The sequence below is a fragment of the Oxyura jamaicensis genome, chromosome 27 (assembly GCF_011077185.1).
Source record: "Oxyura jamaicensis isolate SHBP4307 breed ruddy duck chromosome 27, BPBGC_Ojam_1.0, whole genome shotgun sequence".
In the NCBI taxonomy this organism is placed as follows: Eukaryota; Metazoa; Chordata; class Aves; order Anseriformes; family Anatidae; genus Oxyura; species Oxyura jamaicensis.
In genome coordinates, this window is record NC_048919.1 from 3,285,565 (window position 1) to 3,306,523 (window position 20,959).

At 56.7% G+C, this 20,959-nt stretch overlaps 2 protein-coding genes across 2 annotated transcripts; one reads left to right on the top strand and one right to left on the bottom strand.

Annotated features, from left to right (window-relative positions):
- Positions 1-105: 105 nt before the first annotated feature.
- On the top strand, positions 106-6,442 carry LOC118178923. The gene is made up of 7 exons (XM_035347828.1): positions 106-251; positions 289-374; positions 429-642; positions 784-887; positions 1,791-4,715; positions 5,043-5,251; positions 5,712-6,442. The coding sequence occupies exons 3-7, from the start codon at positions 465-467 to the stop codon at positions 5,779-5,781; spliced, it is 3,486 nt and encodes a 1,161-aa protein (XP_035203719.1). The 5' UTR covers positions 106-251; positions 289-374; positions 429-464; the 3' UTR covers positions 5,782-6,442.
- A 360-nt stretch (positions 6,443-6,802) lies between these two features.
- Positions 6,803-15,449, bottom strand: VAT1 (vesicle amine transport 1). Its single transcript, XM_035347854.1, has 6 exons — positions 14,858-15,449; positions 13,333-13,540; positions 12,991-13,161; positions 12,818-12,907; positions 11,657-11,898; positions 6,803-11,156 (listed from the first exon to the last, which is right to left on the bottom strand). The coding sequence occupies exons 1-6, from the start codon at positions 15,215-15,217 to the stop codon at positions 11,055-11,057; spliced, it is 1,173 nt and encodes a 390-aa protein (XP_035203745.1). The 5' UTR covers positions 15,218-15,449; the 3' UTR covers positions 6,803-11,054.
- Between the last annotated feature and the right edge of the window lie 5,510 nt (positions 15,450-20,959).

The window sequence follows — 20,959 nt, forward strand, 5'->3', positions numbered from 1 at the left end:
TGGGGACGGGGACGGGGATGGTGGAAGGGCCACGGGGGCACCGGGCCTGGGTCGGGCCGTCCCGTTCCGTAGCCCCGAGCCAAGGCCTCACGGTGCAGGCCCGGGCCTCGGTGTGCCCGGGGGCGGTGCCGGCAGAGGCGGGGCGGCCCCGGTTTCGCTTTCGTTTCCCGGTAGCTGCCGAAAAGCCCGAGCCGGGCCGCAGGTTACCGGGGCCGGGCCGCCGGGGCTGCGCGGCGCTGGGGCGGCGGCACCGGGCCCGGCCGCAGGGCGGGGGGGGGGCGGCAACGGCGGGGGTCGGGAGGGAGCGGGCAGGGCCGGCCCCGGGGGCTCCAGCAGCGGCGGAACGGGCCCGGGGGGAGAGGGAAGGCCCCGAGGGGGAGAGGGGAGGCCCCGGGAGAGGTCCCGGCCAGGCGGGGTAGGCCGCTGCTGGGTGCCCGGTGCCCGGTGCCCGCCTCGCCGCAGGCATGGCAGGCCACACGGTGCAGGTGCGGGGCATCCCCACCGACCTGCCCCCCGACAGGGTGGCCGACAAGCTCACCATCCACTTTCTGCGCTCCCGTAACGGCGGTGGGGAGATCGCCGACGTCCAGGTGCTGCCGGGAGCGCGGGCGTGTGCCCTCATCACCTTCGAGGCGCTCGCAGGTAACGGCGGGGGTCCCGGGGGTCTGGGGCTCTGCCCGCACCCAAACACCTTGCCCTGTCCTCCCCTGCCTTGTCCCATCCATGCAGGACTGATACAAGGCCAAGAGTGACACCCGTGCCTGTTCTTTTTTCCCCACACAGTGGCCCAGAGGATCCTGAAGGCGAAGAATCACGTCCTGTCGATCGGGGGGAAGAAATATCCCCTGGAAGTGACGGCGCACGTGGTGGAGCTGAGCCCCGACGAGGTAGCGAGGGGCAGGCGGCTCCTGCCCGCAGGGGCTCCGCGCGTCGCTGCGACAGCCCCAGCTGGCTCCCAGACAGGCTTCTGTGCCTGGAAGGGAGAGCTTGCACCCTCCTTTAATCTTAATTGGATTTCATTCTTATTCATATTCAAATGAGGATTCTTATTTTTTTTTTCACACTGATAGCATGGGGACAGCCAAGCAGGCTTTGCACTTGGTCATTTGGTATTTGTGCTTGTCAAAGCAAGGAAGAATAATTAGACTGGAGGGGAGGGGTACTTTTCCCCAGCCCATCTGGTGGCCCACAGGGGGTTCTGTTAATGCCGTGGCTCTGCCATTAGCTGGACACTGTCATTAGCTGGACACGCACAGAGTATTTTTCCTCTCCCTCTCAGGAGAGGTTGGGAGACAGACATGCTGGTGTCTAGGAGGCACTGGAAATTTCTTGTGTCTTCCTCCCCATGTGGTATCTTCACGTCTGAGCAATGAAAATGAGGGCATGGTGGTTAGCCTGGCATTGGAGACCTTCCCACAAACCTGTGGCGTCAGAAGCACTACAGCTGGAGCACTGGGAGAGCGAGAGGGAAAAGGTATTTCAGATGCAGAAGGGAGAGTGCATTTCTTGGTCTTGGGCTGTTTGCAGAGTTCCCAGAACTCTGCAAGAGAGTTCTCTGCGTAGAAATGGGGCTGCATATCTGCGGTTTGCCCTTTGCATCCCTTGCTTGCACAAAGCCTTCAGTTCTGCCTATGTTGTGCTCCCACTGAGCCTGAAAGCAGGATGTTGAGAGAGAGAGGTGGCAGATGCAGGGACCGTGACAAGAGCCAGGTGCATTTGCCTTCCCCTGTGCCTTGGAGGGGGCTTATTTTTGGTCCTTGCTTTCTTACTCCCTTGCTGTCTACCTGCAGATCTTTGTATGCGCTTGCATGGTGGTTGACTACGGCAAGCTTCCCGCTGGCAAAACCCTCCTGAAGAACTTGCAGAAAGGTCACAGCAGCGTGCAGCTCGACTTTGACTACAAGAACACGCATTGCAGAGTCAAGGGACCGTTCACTGAGGTTCAGGCCTTCAGCAGAGACCTGCTGGACAGCCTGAACCTCAAGAGCCAACCACCTGGAGTGACCCTGCCTCCGGGATCCAGCCATGTGGCCAAAGACACCAGAATGCACGATCACCAGCAAGTGCCTCCTTCCACTGAGTCAGCAGTGGAGACCACAAAGCTGTCACGCTGGGACCACGTGAGCGAAGAGGCAGCTGGAGGCCCGTCACCTCGAGGCCCAGTGGATGGGGAAGCTGTGGAACAGCTGGAGGACTTTTCCCTTGCGATGGACTCGGACATTTACTTGTACATGCAGAGGTTCTGTGCTGCCGAGTACCAAGGTATGCTGCGGCAGCGTTGTGTGGATGTAGTGGACATCAGCAGCGATGGTATCACCATACTGTACCTCCAGCCATCCCCGGGGATGTCTGGGGACATGGACGCCTTGCGACAGGCCCGCCTGGCCCTGCAGCAGCTCTACCAGCAACTGGAAGTGAGCTTGCGTAAGGAGAAGATCTTGAAGTGGGGACTGGACATGGACAGCCAGGCACTTGGGGCTCTGATACGTGAGCTGCAGGAGCTGTACCCCCAGTTGCTCTGCCACGAGGATGGGAAGCAGCTTTACCTTATTGGAAACCTTGTTGATGTCTCACAGGCCAAGCAGTACATCCAGCATTTCAGCACCAGAAGCACCCCACAGACGGTTGTCATGCTCAGCAGCTCCCAGCCCTCCCGGCCAGCAATTTCCCGCGCCACAGAGGCTGCGCTGCAGAAGCCCAAAGCTCCTGTGGACACCTTGTCTCCAAAGCAGAGCCCCGGCAGGCCAGAAGGGAAATCTGAGCACAAGCTAGCTGCCAACTTCAGTGCGCTGAGAACTGGCAGGTCGCAGGCTGGCCAGGGCCTCTTGCCGAACCGGGACTCTCCTCCAGCGGGGCAGGTGCAGCTTTCTGAGAAGAACTCATCAGAGACACGTGCTCTGGGTCCCAGTGACCCAAAAGCACCAACCCAGCAGTACCAGCCTCATGTCTCTGCACTGGATGCGGTTTTGGGGTCAGCAGCAGCAGTGTCTCAGCAGAATGACCCCAAAGAACAGGACCTTGTGAAAGGAGGTGCCAGGCTTGCAAGACACAAGAGTCTGTCTGCCTTTGTGGGCAAAGAAAACAGCGCTTTGCAGCACCCCGGGGACTCCAAAGGCTCAGATCCCACCAAGCACTATTCCTTTGCTGACACCTCTAGTACCTTTCAGTCTCTGAGCCTCTTTGACATGACAAGGACCTCTTCTTTCGACTCCAAACCCTCTGAATCCAGACCTGTGCTGCGACGCTCCAACAGCTTCTCGCTGCCAAAGTCAAAGGAAAGCAATAAGCCCCAGGACACGGTCAGGGCAGGCAGTGGAGGCAATAGGGTGAGTGAAGAAATGAGCCTGGACTCTCTGCAGTGGTCTTACCTGAAGGACGTTTACCGCTCTGCCATCGAGGAATTGTGCAGGAGTGCAGGTGTGCAGATCTCAGAACGCTCTAGCGGGGACTGCACGGTGCTGACATTGCAGGCAGAGGACAGGACCAAGCTTCTCCAGGTGAAATGGAAGGTGGAAACTCTTGTGCAGAGGTGTCCTGACCTTGTTTGTGAGAGCATGAGCTACTCAGAGCTTGCTGTCGAAGGGCCGGATGACGATGCCCTGAGTGAGCTGTGCAGCCTCTTGCGAGGAAGTTCCCTGCAGGTTGGGCTCAACAAAGACAAGTACAAGCTCTGTCTCGCCTGCCCCAAGGAGATGCTGCCAGGAGTGACTGAGGCCTTCCAGGTGTTTTGTTCCAGGAGGCTCCGTGCTCTGAAGGCTTCATCCTTGTCTCCAGGACCCGAGAGAGCTTTGAGCCCGGGGCACCCAGGTGCTGTCCAGCCGAGCAGAAGCCAGGACACCGCGCTGGGGGCAGCCCTTCCCGACAGCCTGGAGTCCCTGCAGATGGGCCTGCAGCACCTGGACATTAGAGATAAAGCAGAGCACTCGGAGGTGCTCAGGGCTTTGAAGCTGCCAGAGGCTGAGGAAAAGAGGTCCCCGAGTCCTTGGAGGTTCCTGCAAGCAGTGGGACAGGAGGAGGCCAATGACCACGTTGATCCTGGGGCTGTGCAAGGAGGAAGCGGCCTTCTCAGCCCTCCTGTAGCCGACAACCCAAGTCCTGGTGCTCCGAGGGAGCCCCAGGAACAGCCGAAGGCCAAACTGTCGCCGGGGGAACCTGACATTGCGCGGCTAAAGCAGGTCTTGCCAGACAAATTCCAGTTTGCAAGAGACAGGAGCCGAGGAGGTCACAGTGACGCTGGGGGACAGCTGCGGTCACCAGTTCCCACAGCTGAAGGTGCACCTCGCTCCCTGCCCGCCTGGCCCTTCGGGGCTACAGCTCCTGAACCGCCCCAGGCTGCGGCCGAACAGTCATCCGCAGCGGAGTCAAGGGGCCAGGAAAGGAGCAGTTCAGGCAGGAACAGCGTGCTGGAGGAGCCTGAACCCTCAACACCACAGAAAAGAGGCCCCAGCCCTGGCCAGGAAAGCAGCAAGACCCCCCTGGGCTGGTGCGATGCTTGCCAGGACTCACGTGTGACCTGCCAGGCTCCCTGCGGTCACACCTTGTGCAGGACGTGTTTTGCAGCAGACCAGCCAGCTTGCTGTGGCTCCTCCTCGGTTGCCCCAAGCTGCAAGGTCCCAGGGACATTCAAGATCTCCTCCTTGTCTCAGAGCTTGCCTGGCTACTACCGGGACCTGACGCTCCGGCTTACCTACACCATCCCCGACGGCGTGCAAGGGGTAGGTAGCCCACCACAAGGGCCTGTCCGGCCTGCTGCAGTACTGGGGGTGTGGGGAGGAGGAGGGGGGGGGGGGGCAGCTCCATCTCCATGCCCCATGTGCAAAGCAGCAGAGGAATTGCCACGAGAAAGGCAAAATATCACGCAAGGTTTGGGAGTTGCTTGCTGCTTCGGAAGAACGTGTGAGCTCTGGGGAACGTTCCAAGCACCTCGCATCCCATGGGGACCACAGGCAGCTGTGTGTTTTCAAGCTGGCCAGAATCTCAGAAGCCAGACCTGAGGTTCAGCATTCAGGTGGTTGTTTATAATGTTTTCTTCTTGTTCTAAGGTTGGTCACCCCCATCCAGGACAGCCTTACAAAGGGGGATGTTTCTTCGCCTTCCTTCCTGACAACAGGGAAGGGCAGAAGATAGCAGTGCTGCTGAAGAAAGCTTTTGAGCAAGGGCTGACATTCCAGATAAAGTCCTACAATGGAGAAGAAAGAGTGACGTGGGGCCTTATCCCTCACAAAACCTCCTGGCATGGAGGCAAAGCCAGGTATGGCCACGTTCATCCCAAGCCCCCAGGTTTTCCTTAGCCATCAGAGAAGGAGAAACACGGGCCCCAGCTGACCAACCCTTGGAATTGGGTGCTCTTCCTGGCTCTCACAGTGCCAGAGTTGGTGCCTCCCTCTCACAGGTGTGGCAGACCAGCCCTGGCACCCTCCAGCTGGAACAAAGCCCTTACCCACCCCACACCCATAAACCCCCCCATGCCCAAGATTTCTGGTTCACTTAGGATTTTATTGACTTTTGCCCTGGCAGCTCTCTGCAGCCAGTTCTGTGTGTGAGCTGTGACTGCAGGCAGCAGCAATGGGCAGCTCCTTGCAGCTCCCAGGGAGCAGGATTTCCACCCTCAATCCCCCGTTGAGAGGATGGAGCAAAAATAAACTGCTGCTGCCCTCGGCGGTTTTAGCACCATCAGCAGGATTTACACCACTTCCCTCTCTGCCCCACAGGAACGGCTATCCAGATGCCCAGTATCTCCACAAGGTTTGCACAGTTTTGAAGAAATTGGGCATTGACTGAGACTCCCCGCCTGAGCAGCTGCATCCCGTGCCTTCGCTTCACCTTCCGTCACAGTTGACAAAAACTGCAGCTCACGAAACAAGGCTCACGAAAAAGCAGGTGCTTGCCCAAGGAGCTCATTGTATCCCCGGAGGTAGCCAGGAACCTGTGCGTTAGTGACAGCAGTCCCTCCATCCCCCAGAGCCTGAGCTTCCCTAAAACTCCAGCTCCTGCTGGCTGTTTATCTGCACCAGCCGGTTAACTACCAGCTTGCTTCAACACCAGATCCAGGCTGAGCCCCAGCACAGCTTTTGACAGGGTGCCAGTAAACCAAGCCTGGGCAGGAGCCTGCTTGTAGTCCGGCCCCACCTTCTGTAAGTCTGTTTCCCCTCTTGCCACTGCAGGCAGGCTCCAGGTCAGCCACCTCCTGAGCCTGTGCCAGAGCCGAGCTATCATTAATTTCAGATTATAATGTAGACATTTCAGCCCTCAAGCAGACAGCTCTGAGCTACAGCCCCTCCCCAGCACCTGCTCTGGGGACAGCAGGAAGCCTTATGCTCTCTTGGAGGGGGTACTAACGGGTTTCAGCTCCTCGGACAGCTGCTTCCCCTGCAAATATACAGACATGGACAGCCTCCAGGTGGAGAAACACAAATAAACAAGATTTATTCCCACATTTTCAGTCGTGGTTGTTCACACCTTGTCTTACTGTCACCCTCAGAGCCCATTTTAATCTCAGCTGGTTCCAGAGACACCCCAACACAGACTAAAGTGCAGAGATCAGCTGGGGACTTTGCAAAGGCAAACACCATAGCTGCCCTCCAGAACAGGGTGTTACAGGAGTGATGCAACACTCGAGGCCGTGATTAACAGTTGTCCTTGAGAGCAGAGGCAGCCTCTCACCCTGGAAGAGCTGCTGGGATCTGTAAACTGAATGCACCCACCCACTTAGTGCACTCAGAAGTAATGCAGGGGCTCCAGAGGCTGAGCTGAGGACAGAGGGATCGTTCTGGCAGAAGACTGAGCAGCATGCCACAGAGAGTTTTGTTATGCTTTTAATTAACATTTGAAACACATAAGGCATATGGTAACATTAGACAGAGGAGCATTACACATTATAGTCATGTAAACAGCATTGGCACACTTGCTTTCTGTCCAACTTGGTTACACGCACAAAGCGGAATATATTTTTTTAAACAAAGACTTTTCCAAGTGTCTGTAGGGTGAGCATCACTCATACCACATATCTGCAAATCAACACAACTCAGACAGTACAGACCAGACCATATGTTGTAAGAGGCTCAGAGTCTAACGCGTTTCAGATCATGCTCATGTACTACTTGCCAGCCACACTTGGCCATCACCAGGGCTTCACACACCAGAGACTTCATTAGGCAACAGTGGTTTTACACCTATGATAGCAGCTGAGAGTGGCCAGCATCCTGCACTGATTAAAGCCTGAGGCTCACAATGCCTCTTTCTTGTCACTAGTCACTCGCTTTTAGTTTAATACAGGTGGCCAAAATGAAATATACAGCTAAGCTCCTCACCCCTCCTCCTAAAGCACTTAGCAGGGGTCACGCTCCTCCGCGCAAGCTGAGGCTGCTTCCCTTCTTCTACCCTTCACATGCAACATGAGCTTGAGAGAAAATGAAAGTCAGAAATGTGACCGAAGCTGCCTGGTGATAGCAAAGGAGTTGCATTTTTCCCCCAAGACCAAAAGTATCAGTCTGGGAAGGCGACTACAGCAAGGACATTGGAGTGGCACGTGGACAGGCAGCCCTGCCAGGGCCAGGAGAGCCTGTCCTACACTTAAGTCCTCATTACTCACATTTTTTTTTGCCTGGACTCCTCTCCTCATGGCACAACCTTTGGGTCAGACAAGCAGTAAATAAACATTGAATTGCACTTCTGATTGCAGGAACGGCACACACAGTCTAAGCACATTAAACTCCAATTTCCTTGATGGTATGACTTTTTTTTTTCCCCTAAACAGTTAAGCAACATTCAGTGGAACGATTTTTCAGCCTAGGTTTTTGTTTGTTTTGTTTTGCTTTGGTCCTTAGTATACAAACCTGCTGGTTAACTTTAATGCATTAAGACACTTGAAGTTGTTTTACAGAGGTTATTGGCCCATAAAATGCTTATCTGTTAAAAAAAAAAAAAAAAAAAGTAAAAATAAAGACTACTACTAAAAACAAAAACAAACAGAAAAAAAAAACAGCATTAATCAGTGAGGCAGTGAAGAGCAAGGTTACATTTAATCTTGGTCTTTCTGTAGAAAACATTGTTGCTACTGAGGGACACAAAACGGTGCTAAACTCTACCAGAAGGCCGTAGCAATTGCTTAGCACTCACACCCTGATAACAGCTTCAGGAATTCGCAGGTAGAAAATACATTAGCAGCTCCCCTACGAGCATAAGGAGCCCTGATTGTTTCCAGGAAGCCAAGGCAGTGCCAGCTGATAAAGCCTCGCTCGAGGACCCGGCTCTGAGCCAAATGGCCACCCCGGGGGAGACCTCTCCAGCTGCTTCAGAGCAGCAATTTTGGCTGCAGGAGCACAGGGGTCCAGGAGAGCCCTGCACAGCCCGTGACACGGGCAAAGGGAGCGTCACGTTCACGCTAAGTCACACTACAACACTGGTGTACACGAAACAGAGCTAGCGAGGATCAGAATAGGGTTGGTTTGTTTTTGGCAATACTTTGAAAGGCCAGAAGAGAAAAGGTTCCGGTGACTTCCCAAGTCCTTACGGGCATGCAGAAGAAGGCACCGAGATTCTGCTCCGTGGTGTATCACAAGGCAGCAAGGCAGAGCAGCCCTACAGCAAGCTGCAAAACTCCCACTCTCCTCCTCCACATTCTATCGGGAGGGAGCGGACCGTGAAGCCCTTGCTGTGTTGCCTTAATCCAAGGCCATCCAAGTAAGGCACTGAGCACACTCTTGGCTGAAAGTAAAGCAAGGAGAGGACATTACAGTAAACCACAATTTGACAGCTTTCCCCTTTACAACTGCGCAGGACCTGCAGATTTGCAGCGTTGTGTGCCCTTCGAACACACTGCCCTCATCAAGGTGAAGTCAGGTTTCATGGAGGAACAGGTCCAGACTTCCCACTGCAGCAATTTAGCCAGCCGTTGTGTTGGCAGACCTGGTAAAGCAGCATTAGACACTGTTGGATTGGACCTAAATTAGCATGAGAGGGGCAGGTTGAAAGGAGAAGCAGCAAGATTTTGGATTCAGAAAGGTTACAAGTTGTGCTTCTGAATTTCACGCCACCATGCCTGTGGAGTTCGCGTATCACCTGCAAGAGATGGAACAAGCACCTGTGCCTGGGATCCAGCCCTTCCCCGAGGCCGTAGGGAACGGGGTTGTCTTAAAGCTAGCCAAAGCAAGTCCCCCGGGGTCTCTGCCTACATGTTTTTAATATGCATCGGACCGAGGGACCGAGCCCAAGCACCTGAAAACAAGCTGCACAGCCAGCAAGGAGCACTGGTGGGGAGGAAGAGCAGGCAGAGGAAGAAGCCATACACTGAACCTGCCCAGGACCCCTCGCTCCCTGCCGGTGTTTGCTCTCCAGCAGCCAAGAGGCTTCACGAGTGGGTCCCTTTGCCCGTGCAGCTCCTTCCTTGTCTGGAGTCGGGATAAACAGGACACGGAGCAGCCAGCCTTTGCTCCCGGAGCCTGAGCTCGCCGACAACAGGCAGCTCTCCTCAGTGCCCTCAGGCTTACCTTTTAAAATCCCAAACGGAGCCTAAAGCCCTGGAAGGACCTACAACCCGTGGCAAAGCCTCCAGCTGCTGAAGCAAACGCAAGCAGCACCACGGTCACTTGGGGCTGGGCAGGGCAGGAAGCGGGGACACCACCCAGGACACGGAGTGCTCGCAGAACTAGGCTTGGGTGTCTGCACAGCTCCGTTTCCAAACATAATGAAGAAAGAAAAGAGGAAGAGAAGCCGAGAGCTGGTCTGGGAGGAAACCCCGGGCAGTTCCTAAAGCCTCAGTGCTGGAAGGGTCCCGAGAGGGGAAGAGGAGTCAAACCCTACCGTAGCACCGACCCACGAGGTGAGAGGTGGTTAGAGGATGTCTTAAGAGCTCACTAGAAGAGAAGGGAAAGGGTGATTTAAACTGTTCCAGATGCCCAAGAGGCTTGACAGAGCCGGACACTTTGCAACCTACACTTGTAACTCAGTGACAGCTTCCCCGGGGTGATGTGGCACAGGAGGAGCCAGCGCCGAGCCCCATGCAGCAGCCCTGGTTCTCGCAAGTTACTTCCCAAACTGCAGCTCTCCCCAGCGCACAGGGCACGGCACAAAGCAAGCATTAACAGGGGCTTATTTGTTCCCATCTTGCTGAAGTCTGATTCAACACTGCAGCCCTTGGAAATACAAAACATGAGGGTGAAGTTTAGCCTTAACAATACCAACTTGGAGCCCAACATTAATAAAGCACAGAGCCAACATCAATTGTTCCAGTCATTTGAGACACAGTTGAGTCCTTATGGTCTCTAAAAAAATCAGACACAGTTTAGATCTCCCTGTACAGTTTGGAAGCAGAAAATGGACAAGATCAAGTTACCCAACTGAAACTTCTCCTCTGTATTCAGAAATCAGCCCAGCCCATCGGATTATTTGTTGCCTGCACAAAGAAGTGACTGCAAATTAAGTGCAATATGCTATAGACTCCAAAACGCCAGAGTTATTTACAAGGCAAAGGCAACTGCTACTATCTGACTGCTGTTAGAGGCCAGCAGAGGGGAGAAAACAGGGTTAGTGTGAACAGAGGAGCAGCCAGAGCTGGAATTAAACTAGGGCAGCCACGCTTTTCCTGTGGCTGTTTAAGAAACATCCTCAGTCTGCCCATTCTCCTACTGAAACGCTTCTCTAAGGTGACAGTGCAAATGCTTCAACACGGGCTGGGTTTTTGTGGAGCTGCTTGGCAGTCGCTATAGCGTTTTGCATCTTCACAGCGACAGCCTATGCAGCTGCTAATCACCAACTGCCCAGAAGCTTTGACTGTGCTGCCAGGGGAAAAAATAGGATTAGTTTGGGATTTCAGCATGGAAACAAGTGATTAGAGAAATGTATGAAATAATCAGGCTTCAAAACAGAGAGCTAGGGCAGGAGGCATATCTGGTAAAGGGTCAGTCACAATGAGAGCAAGCAAACCTCATCTGAACTTTAAGCACGGTGTTCTTGTACTGGTGAAGAAGGAAGCTACTGATCTGTCCATTTCCAGGTCCCAAAGAGAGCAGGGAGTTAAACCATGAATTCACAATCTGCACACATCTCTCTCCTTTTTAGTTCTCCTCTTTTTTGGATTCTTCCTTGGGTGCTTCGGGAACCAGGATGACCTTTCCAACATTCTTCTTCTCTTGCATCTGCCTCATGGCATCTGCCACCTGCAAACGAGGGGAGTCCCGTGAGACCCGCAGCCCCCACGCGGAGCAGTCATGCCCCCTCCTGCACCCCCACAGCCCCCTTGCAGCTGAAAAAAAAAAGCATTTTCACCATTGTGCTTCGCTGCCTGGGCTCTCCTCCACTTGCAGAGGGGCAGCAGCAACCTCCCCAGCTGTCGGCATAATTACAGGGGGCAGACTCGGGGTGGTTTGCAGCCCGATGCACAACCCCATCCCTCCACGGCTGCTGCTGCCCTCAGAGTGCAGCTGAGCACCTGCCCTGGTCCGCGGGGACGCTGTCTGGCATTGCCCAGCTCCGTGCACTGGAGCAGAAGAGCCCAGCCCCTTTAAGCTGTTAAAAGGGCACTGAACATCTGAGGACAGATGGCTGTTGGAACCGCTCAGCCCCCACGGAAAAGGTGCTCAGCCTCAAGCCGAGCGCCCTGTTCCGAAAGCAACCACCCTGGGCTTTTTTGTCAGTCCGTATATTAGCTCCGACTCACCTGATCAAAGGGCCATACAGAGTCTATTTTGGGCTTGATCTTGCCTTGATTGTACAGGCTAATCAGCTTGGCTACAACTCCTCCGATGAGCTCGTATTCCTCATCCATGTAGCCGAGGTGGTAGCCGCACACAGCCTTGTTTTGGTGTAGGAGCTGCAGGGCGTTGATGCTGAATTGGTTCCACCAGGTTTTGGCCATGGCCATGAGGTTCTTCTTCTGCCCAGTGAGCAGGTTTGCAACCCCTAAAGAGAAGACAAGCCACGGATGAACTGGGCTCAACGCAACACAAGAGGCAGCTCAGGCAATAGGCAGGGTAGCACAGGATATGGTGCTGGGGGCAGTGCTGGGAACTGGATCACATCAGGAGCTGCCCAATAATTTCAGTGAAAGCAGGTCCCCACTTTGGGCTCAGGATGTGCAAGATCTGGAGCATCAATACCTTGATATTGCAAAAACCTAGAAGTCTACCCAAAAATTCAGACCATAAATTTTAGGAGGGCAGCAGCAGTGCAGCTAGGCTGGAACCCTGACAGAGGCAAGAGGGGGTTACAAGTCCCAGGCAGGCTGGTGGGACAGCATTCCCCCTCTCCTACAGCCAGGCTCCCCCAGGGAAGCCACACGCTGCAAGGGCCGGGACAGAGGCAGCACACTGCCGCAAGTGTCTGGAATCCCACTGGGGGCTGTGTGAGGGCTTTGTCTCCAGGGACAAAATCGCAGTGTTTCAGGGCTGGGGAATGGAGGGATAAGTATTCAGTAGCCTCAAACCTCATCACCCACACATCCTCTAGAAGAGAAAAAAAAAAAAAAAAAAAAAAAAAAGCCAGGCTCTATTAATGCTGAGCATTAATCAGCCTGGACAAAGCAGCTGTGCCAGGGTTCCTCGTGGGGACATTCCAGCTTCCCCTGCAGGCACTGGCTCATACTCGGGGAGAGACCTCACCATGGAAGGGAAGAGAGCTGGAGCCTGTGTCCGCAGCCCTCGGGACAAGGGTCAGTGCCTCACCCAGGCGAAACATCCTAAAAACCTTTCTGAAAACCCAGAACTACGACAGAGGCAGCTGGCAGCACCCGTGAGGCTCTCTCGTGGCTCAGGAACGGAGCAGAGCAGACGCGCACCCACCCGCACCAGAGCTGGGGCTGGGACACGCTGCTCACACTCACCGTAAGTGATGAGTTTGCCCATTGGCTTCAACAGGTGAAATGCTTTGGATGTGTCCGATCCGCCCAGGGGGTCCAGGACAATGTCCACACCTAGAGGGAACAGAGAGCAGCTGGAAGTCTTTGTGCCTGAAAGGAGCGCGGGGCTGTTGGAGCAGTCCTCTACCACACGGTACCTTTGGGAGAGATTTTCCGGACCTCCTCTGCATAATCCATCGTCCTGTAGTCAATGGGGTGGGCGACCCCGCTCTCCTTGAGCGAGTCGTGCTTGGAAGCGGATGCTGTGCCGAAAATGGTGACGTTTTCTACTGTCTTGCACAGCTGGATGGCAGCAGTTCCCACGCCACCTGAAAACCAGCAAAGAGAAAGACTCAGAAGCAAACATGGGAGGAAGGCTCTGCCTGGATGGGAGGAAGACTAGTGGTGTGTGCTGGTGAGGATTGACCCAGGCTACTGGGAAATGGGACCGCAGGTGATGCTTTGCTGGTCCAGCACCGCTCTCTGCCCCCATAACTGACCTGCAGCCATGTGGATGAGGACACTCTGGTTGGGTCTCAGGTTCCCAAAGTCGAACAGGATCATGTAGGCAGTGATGTAGTTGACAAGGAGAGCAGCCGCCTCCTCGAAGCTCATTCCCTCGGGCATCGGGAACGTCTGCCCGGCCGGCACGTTCACGACTTCTTGCCAGAGCCCAGACCTGGCCAGGACCATCACCTTATCACCAACCTAAAATGGAACAGACAGCAAGGAGGTGTGAAACGAGCTTAAAACAAGCAGAAATCATCCTACTCTTTTCCTTGCTGCAGCAGGACCAAGCTGAGCATTGACTGTTGTGACTATTTCTGCTACCCCACAGCAGGATCTGCCTGCCAACAGGCATGATGCCTGGGGCAATGCTTCAACCACGGGATCTACCCTGGGGAAAAAAAAAAAAATGTCCAGCCCTAGGTAAAGCTTCAAGGCCTAAACTTCCCCAAAAGCTGCTCTTATCCCACAGGGCAAGAAGCATCTGCTCAGTGGGAAGGAGATCGGCAAAGACCCAGGGAGCTGCATCGGTGAGCAGACAAGAGGCAGAGCTACAGAGCGAGCAGAAAGCTCCTCGTTGTGTGGGTTTGGCATTCACACTGCAATAAACCGAGATGTTTTCCTGGAGAGGAGGGGATAGTCCCTGACAAACAAGGGTTTTTGAGGCACTTTGGTTTGCTAATTGTGCATCCAAGAGGGATCTCGATGGGTTGTAGCTGCACTAGCCCCGAGACCCAAGGCTCTGGGACACCCGGGGCAAGCTGCTCTGCCCTGGGACTTTCTAGAAAGGCAGCAGCCGGAGGCTCACCGGCCACAAACCCCAGCACCATGGGCAGCCAGCCGCTAGCACCCAGAGCTCAGCAGCCTCCAGGCACGCTGGACACCTAGTCAGAAGCTGGAGCCATTTCCTTGTATGTCCATGTAGTCCGAAAGGAAGCAAAGACGTGCAGAAATAGCACGGTCATGCTTCAGCCCTTTGTGCTACTCAGCGTCGAGATGTTATTCGTGCAAAGCTCAGCCCCTTCGGTACAGGATCGCCTCCCAGGGGCCTCAAGGCCCCATGGGGGCAGACCGGCAGCGATGCTCTCACCACCCCAAATACTGGGGCAGGGTTTCAGGGCAGGATTTCTGCGCTGCGAGCAGCCAGAACCTGGCAAACCCAAACCGGAGCCCCTCGGTGAAGGCTGGGATGCTTCTCGTGGGCACCCAGGGTGCAAATCCTGGCTTTGGCACCGGGAGATGGGAGATGATGGGAGATGGGAGACGATGATGGGAGACGGCAGATGATGATGGGAGATGATGGGAGACGATGGGAGACAAGAGACAAGATGATGGGAGACGAGAGGTGATGAACAGAGACAGGAGACGATGGGAGACCCCCCTTCCAGCCCCCCCTCCCCACCGCAGCCCCACCACCGGGTCCGCAGCTCCGGGCCCCTTCCCGGGCCTCGCACACAACCGGGGCCATGGGGACCGAAAGGAAGGGAAGGGAAAGACCGGAGCCGGGCCCCCTCCCACCTGGCGGTCGCTGACTCCATCCCCCACGGCGCAGACGGTACCGGCGCACTCCATCCCGGGGCAGACGGGCGGCGGCGGCAGGCGGTCGTAGAGCCCCTGGCGGGCCAGCAGGTCGGCGAAATTGAGGCCGCAGGCACGGACACGCACCGACACCTCCCCGGGCCGGGGGCCGCCGCCCCGCCGTGTCTGCACCTTCACCTTCTCGTAGCCACCGAAACCCGTCAGCACCAGCGCCCGGTGCTCCGGGGGCTCCCCGCCACCGCTCGTCGTCGTCGTCGTTGTCGCCGTCGGTGTCGCCACCGGAGGCTCGGAGGCTTGCTCCGGGGGGGCTGCGGAGGCCGGGGCCGGCTCGGTGGACATGGCGGAGAGGAGCGGAGCCAAGCTGCGGGACCGGGGCGGCGGCGGCGGCGGCGGCGGCGGCGGCGGCGGCGGCGGGCGGGGAAAAGCCGGAGAACGGGGCGCGGCCCGGGGGGGCGGGCCGGGGGCGGGGGCGGAGCGGCGGGGCCCCGTTCAAACGGGCCGGGGCTGGAGGGGAGGCGCTGTCCGCGGTCCCGGTGCCGGTCCTGGCCGCCCCCCTTCACCCCCCCGAGGTCCCGGGGCCGGTCCCGGTAACGTCCCCTTTCCCCACTGCGGTCCCGGGGCCGGTCCCGTTAGCCTCTCTTCATCCCCCCGAGGTCCCGGTGCCCGTCCCTGCAGCCCCCCTTCACCCCCCCGGAGTCCCGGTGCCGGTCCCGGCAGAGCCCCCCTTCAACCCCCGAGGTCTCGGTACCGGTTGCTGTAGCCCCCCTTTACCCCCCCGAGGTCCCGGTCCCGGTCCCTGCAGCCCCGCTGCAGCCCGGTGCTGCCCTCCCCGCCCTTTGCCGCAGCACCGCTTCGAGCCCCCGCCCCGCAGCCGGTCCCTGCAACCCCCCCCCGGTCCCTCCCGGGGCAGGGTCCCCGGTGGCAAAGCCCCGCTTGCGGCCGTGCAGCGGCTGCTGCGGTTCGGGGCTTAAAACCCCAAAGCGCCCTGGGGCTGGGGCTGCAGCAGCGGGGCTGCAGCTCTGCAAAAAGCCACGGCTCAGCTCCCAGCCTGCCTCCTTCCTCCTCCTCCCCAACCCCCGCCCGCGGGGGGGCCGTTTTGTGCTAAATGATTATTTTTCAAGCAAAGAAACTGCGGCTTTGCTGGAGCCCTGCTTGAAATGGCTGTTGTGCCGGGGTGCCGCCTCACCGAGCCACTTGTGCGATTTATTGTGGATAACTGACTGAGGTCACTTCCAGGGAGGTTTCGTAACCACCTCCCTGCTCGCGGCCCTGAAATGGCTGCGGGTGTCGGAGACGAGGCACGGGCTGGCTCCCGGACGAGGAGGAGGAGGAGAAGGAGGAGGAGGAGGAAGAGGAGGAGTGCAGCTCCAGTTCTGCGGCTCCAGGCGGATAAACGAGGCCGGGAGCGAAGCTGGATCCATGGCTCCTGCCTCTCCTCCTGCTTGTGGAGCAGCTGCCAGCAGGCAGCAACCCTGTCCGTGAATTCGCTGCCTGGGTGCATGCCCAGCTCCTGGGGTTGCCATCGGTGGCTGCTGCAGTGCAGGGCTGCGTGTGCAGCGCGTGGCTGGACCCAGGCAAGCACATCCTTGTCCCCCTGCCCCGCAGCACCTCCGGGGTGATGGTTTGAGCCTGCACGTCAAGTAGCCCCTGATGAGGAGGAACAGCCACCCCCACCCAAAAAAAAAACAAAGACCACCTCACGGGGGACCGAAACACGCACGTGGGAGGTTTCTGTGCTGCTCCAGAATTTCCCCAGCCAAGGCAAATCGGGCGCACCGCCCGCTCTGGGCAGGGCGCTCCCAGCACCGCTGACAGATTTGATGGAAGGCTTTGGCCTGGTGGCGGATGAGCAAACCCCGGTGCTTCCAGGGGCTTTGTTTGCGACAATAATCCCGCACTTCGGTGGCTGAGGACAGAGGCCAGCGGCGGTTCGGCGTGGCCGTGGCCCCGTCCTGCAGCGCTGGGTGGCTGCGGGGCCGCGCGGGGCTGGGGGGCAGCTGGGACCTGGGACGGGGCTGCTCAGGAAGCCGAGCACAAAGGCAGGAAAAGAGCCAGAGGCCTGGAGCAGGCTGCAAATCATCTGGTCCTGCCGTGTGGCATATTTACGGGTATGTGGGCGGCTGCAGAGAGAGCGAGGAAGAGGCTCACGTCCCGTCGCATGACAAGAGCTGAGGGCAGCTTGGGAAGTTCCTTTGCTCTTTTATGCGCCGTGTCTTGGCTCAGAGAAATGCAGATGTGACTGAATTCATGATGTCTGGGCATCTCTCGGGCCCAAAATTAGGAAGAAGTGGTCAAAACCCAATCTTGTCTCCCACTGGGAGCTTTCCCAGCATTTCTCCTGTCGGTGATTTATTCTTGCTGTTGTCAGGATGAGACCAGCTGGCCAGGAGGGAGTCCCTGCCAGGCCCTTTGGAGGCACAAGAGATGAGGGGATGACCCCCAAAAGCCCAGTGCTGGATGAAATCAGTGGGATTTGGGAATCAGGTTCCCCTTCTGCTCGGCTGCTCCAGCTGCACGCAGCTGTAAAACAGACAAAGAGATTTTTGCAGATGGGCAGGTCTGCTCGGGCAGGCTGCTCTTGTTGCCTTTGTCTCTTTTGTGCTCCCAGGCCAATCTTTCCTTATCAGCTCAGTTCAATCACATTTTCCCCGTAAATCTTACTTCATTTGGTAAACTTTGTGTTCTTCTGCAGCGGCCTTCCCCCTGCATGCAAGCTGCAGGCGTGGGGGGCACAGCTCTGGGTGCTCTGCGTGCAGGAGCTGGCCTGTGACTGCAGCTGCAGAGCTCAAATCTTGCAGAGCTGTGGGACAGGACGCTTGCGTGGGCTGCCGAGGGGATGCGTTAGCCAGAAAACCCACAAGTTTTCCCGGTGGAATTGGTGCTCCCTCCTCCTCCGCCCCATTTTCCAGCAAGTTCTCCAAACACAGGCCCATCCGAACGGTGTCAGTCTGGGATTTACAGCTGGAGACAGGCACGGGGCACCTGGGAAGCTGCTCCCTTCACCTCCCTCCCGAGTGCTGAGGCTCTCAGCAGCCCTGTGCCTCACCCTGAGCTTTCCAACAGCCCCCCGCTGCCTCCCCCAGCCCCTGGCAGCCAGCAAGGATCAGGATGCCCCTGCGGCCCGCCCGCCTGCTTCTTTGTTCCACCTCCCTTTCTTCTCACGCAGGGCTCTAACATTCCCTCTCCTTTGCTCCCAAGGACACAGGAACCACAGCGGGCAGGAGATAAGGCAGCCTGGCAGAGGGATGCTAGCGTGTAGGGCTCCCCACAGCCGTGGTTTTGGCGCCAGAAAGGCCCCCAGTGGGGGCAGATCCCCCAAAACCAAGGGTGCTGGAGACCCCGTGTGGGTCAGCTCCAAACCCAGCCGTAGGTGAAGGGCTCAGAGCAGAGCTGGAAATGGGGCTGGGGGCTGCAGCCAGATCAAAAAAGGGTGCTGGGGCCCGGAGGGATGCCTGCAGGGCCATGCACTTTGGCACACCAGTGCCAAAACATCAGCACGTGCTGACCCCACGCGCATTTCTCGGGGTGCATAGGGCCCTCCAGAGGCTCCTCCTGCCTCTGCTCTGCCTTCTGCTCACCGGTGCCTGCCGTGGGTTGGGACACACAAAGCAGCAGCCACAGAGGAGATCTCCCGGCTTCGTCATCGGTGGCGGGAGCTCGGTGGCACGGCAGGCGGTGACACAGAGTGACAACGGAGATGTGGCAGGCGGTGACACGGCGATGCGACAGGCAGTGCGGCAGGTGGAGCAGATCTGCCACAAGCCCCCAGACGAAGCTGCCACTCACCGGCGCTGCTCCCGCGCTGCTGTTTTGATCACGGAGACAATGGAGGCAATTGTGGAGCGCTGAGCGACGCTGGGCGGGTGTCACTTCGCTCGGCAGTGACAGCAGGCTGAGGGAATCCTCCCAGCACCGCGCCGCCACCGCTCCCTTCGCTGGGGCTGCTCCAGCACCTTCCCATGCACCAGCAGAGGCCGGGGAAGCAGCAGGTTCCTCTCCCCGGGGGTGCACAGAGCAATCCCCCCTCTTGTCCCCCTCTCCTACAACCCCTGGAGAGAGCCGGTGATGTGAGGATCCTCCTGAAACCCCAACCTTCTGATACCTTACTGCCGATTACGGTCCTAAAAAATTACAGGCTTCGAGCCTCCGGCACGCTGCACACCCATCTGCGGGCGATTCCTTGGCCAGCACGCCACACCTCGCTGTGAATGGGGCTGCTCACCTGCAGGGGGGTGTGCTGGGGGCTTCAGGTCACTTCCTCGATCCAGAAAAAAAATATATGCAGCGGTAATTGAGGTATTGTGTCTCCTCCGACTGCACCACACATGCTCCGACTGCAGTCTCTCCAGCAGCAGCCTTGTCAGTTGAATGGCTCCTTGCTTTAATCCCTGCGATAGCTGAAGGATGCTGCTTTCATCTGATAGCGTTTATGGACTGTTATAATGAGCTTTGGCTTGCTGAGATAAATTAAATTGCTCACCCAGAGGTGCAAACTTCATTAATGCCAGCCGTGAGTCAGATCAGCATTATTCTAGCACAGAACGTAAACAGGCTGGACACATGAAAGGGGATTTGGCTGGCGCTTTTTTTCTTTTCTTTCCCTTAACCTCCCTAATTGCTGTTGATTTGTATCTTTTGCTGTGTGTGTTCAAGCTCTTTGCTTCTCCACCTCTTCGTCTTCTAGGGGAAGCCATCCAGTAACACACCGTTCAGGACCGGCTGATTTAGCTGCTGCATGCTAACAGTTAGCGGGAAGCTGCAGTTTTGCCTGGCAAGTTCCTTGTTCTTTCACATATTTCACAGGTCCAAAAAGACACTTAAGAAGAGAGCTCATGAAAAACGAAAGCTCAAGCCTCTCCCTTGTTTCTGTCCTGGTTTAGAGTCTCACCAGGGAAAATTCCACTGTGGAAATAAGACGGCGCGGACTGAGGCGAATGGCACAGAAGTGGTTATTTATGAAACCCCATAAAAATACAGAGAAAGTGTTAATGAATAATGTGATGTGCCTTCAATGGTACCTCTCAGGTACGTGCGTGCATCCTGCAGGGGTCACGACCATACGACAGCGTACGGGGGATTCCTCTCTTGCTCCATTCACCTGCTTCCCCACGGCTCACATCAGGAGCAGAGTTTGGAGGGCTGCGTAACACCAGGTTCTGAGGCTCTGCGCAGGCACAGGGCCAAGCTGTCACAGGCTGTGGGTGAAGGATGGCTTCTCCCAGCGCCCTTTTCCAGTCCTGGTTCCGAGGAGGTCACTGGTTTCCTTGTCCAGGAAACAACACAGACACAACGCCATCGATTTAATTCGGAACAGCCATTCGGCACCCCGAGAGCACGGAGCAGCAAGGCAGGATGCGGCCGCTGGAGGAGCATTTTCGGGAGCAAATGTGTCGGAGCCATCTGTCGCCTCCCCAGCCGTGGTGACAGTCACAGCACGTCTCTCCCCGTAGCCCGCTCTGAAAGCTGACACCAGCACTGGAGGTTGCCCTAACAGATATTTTGCATTTCCTGCCAAAAGGTGCACGGCACCAAATGGGACAGCAGTGACCCTGCCCCAAGGGGCTCTGAGCAAAAGGTGCTCTCAGCTGTTTGCCCTCCCCAAGGGAAGACAAATGTGGCTGGGTGTTTGCAAAAGCCTGAATATTCAGGGCAGAGGAAGTTTTCTGGTTCCTCCGAAGCAGGGCCACAGTAATCTGTGGGTTGGAAGAAAAAAAAATGAATTCCTACTGAGAAATGTGGTGAAAAGCTTTCATATGAAAGGGTATCGGCCTGGGGACTACACAGATGGCCACGAGCACTCCACCTGCGGTCACAAGCACAGTGAACTTTTTATTTCCACTCCTCCAGGTAAAAGCTGAGCACCTCTCTCACACACACAAAGACTAAAATAAATAAATAAATAAATAAAAATTCTACAGGGCTTACAAACCGTGACACAGACCCGCACGGTCTCCTCACCCTGGGGAGGGTGGAAGGAAGCACTCGTGTGGCAGTCACCCAACACAGCGCCGAGGGCTCCGAGGCACTGAGATGCTGCAGGATGAGGAACGGAGGGCGAGCAATCCTGCAGGAGGCAGCACC

What these genes read in the sequence shown, in the direction of transcription:
- VAT1 (XM_035347854.1), bottom strand. Translation starts at nt 15,217, where the DNA reads ATGTCCACCGAGCCGGCCCCGGCCTCCGCAGCCCCCCCGGAGCAAGCC. An exon ending in CCTCATCCACATGGCTGCAG is followed by an intron (nt 13,162 to 13,332) that starts GTCAGTTATGGG and finishes GCTGGTTTTCAG; the next exon opens with GTGGCGTGGGAACTGCTGCC. An exon ending in CTGTATGGCCCTTTGATCAG is followed by an intron (nt 11,157 to 11,656) that starts GTGAGTCGGAGC and finishes CCTCGTTTGCAG; the next exon opens with GTGGCAGATGCCATGAGGCA.
- LOC118178923 (XM_035347828.1), top strand. Translation starts at nt 465, where the DNA reads ATGGCAGGCCACACGGTGCAGGTGCGGGGCATCCCCACCGACCTGCCC. An exon ending in TGGAGCTGAGCCCCGACGAG is followed by an intron (nt 888 to 1,790) that starts GTAGCGAGGGGC and finishes GTCTACCTGCAG; the next exon opens with ATCTTTGTATGCGCTTGCAT. An exon ending in TGGCATGGAGGCAAAGCCAG is followed by an intron (nt 5,252 to 5,711) that starts GTATGGCCACGT and finishes TCTGCCCCACAG; the next exon opens with GAACGGCTATCCAGATGCCC.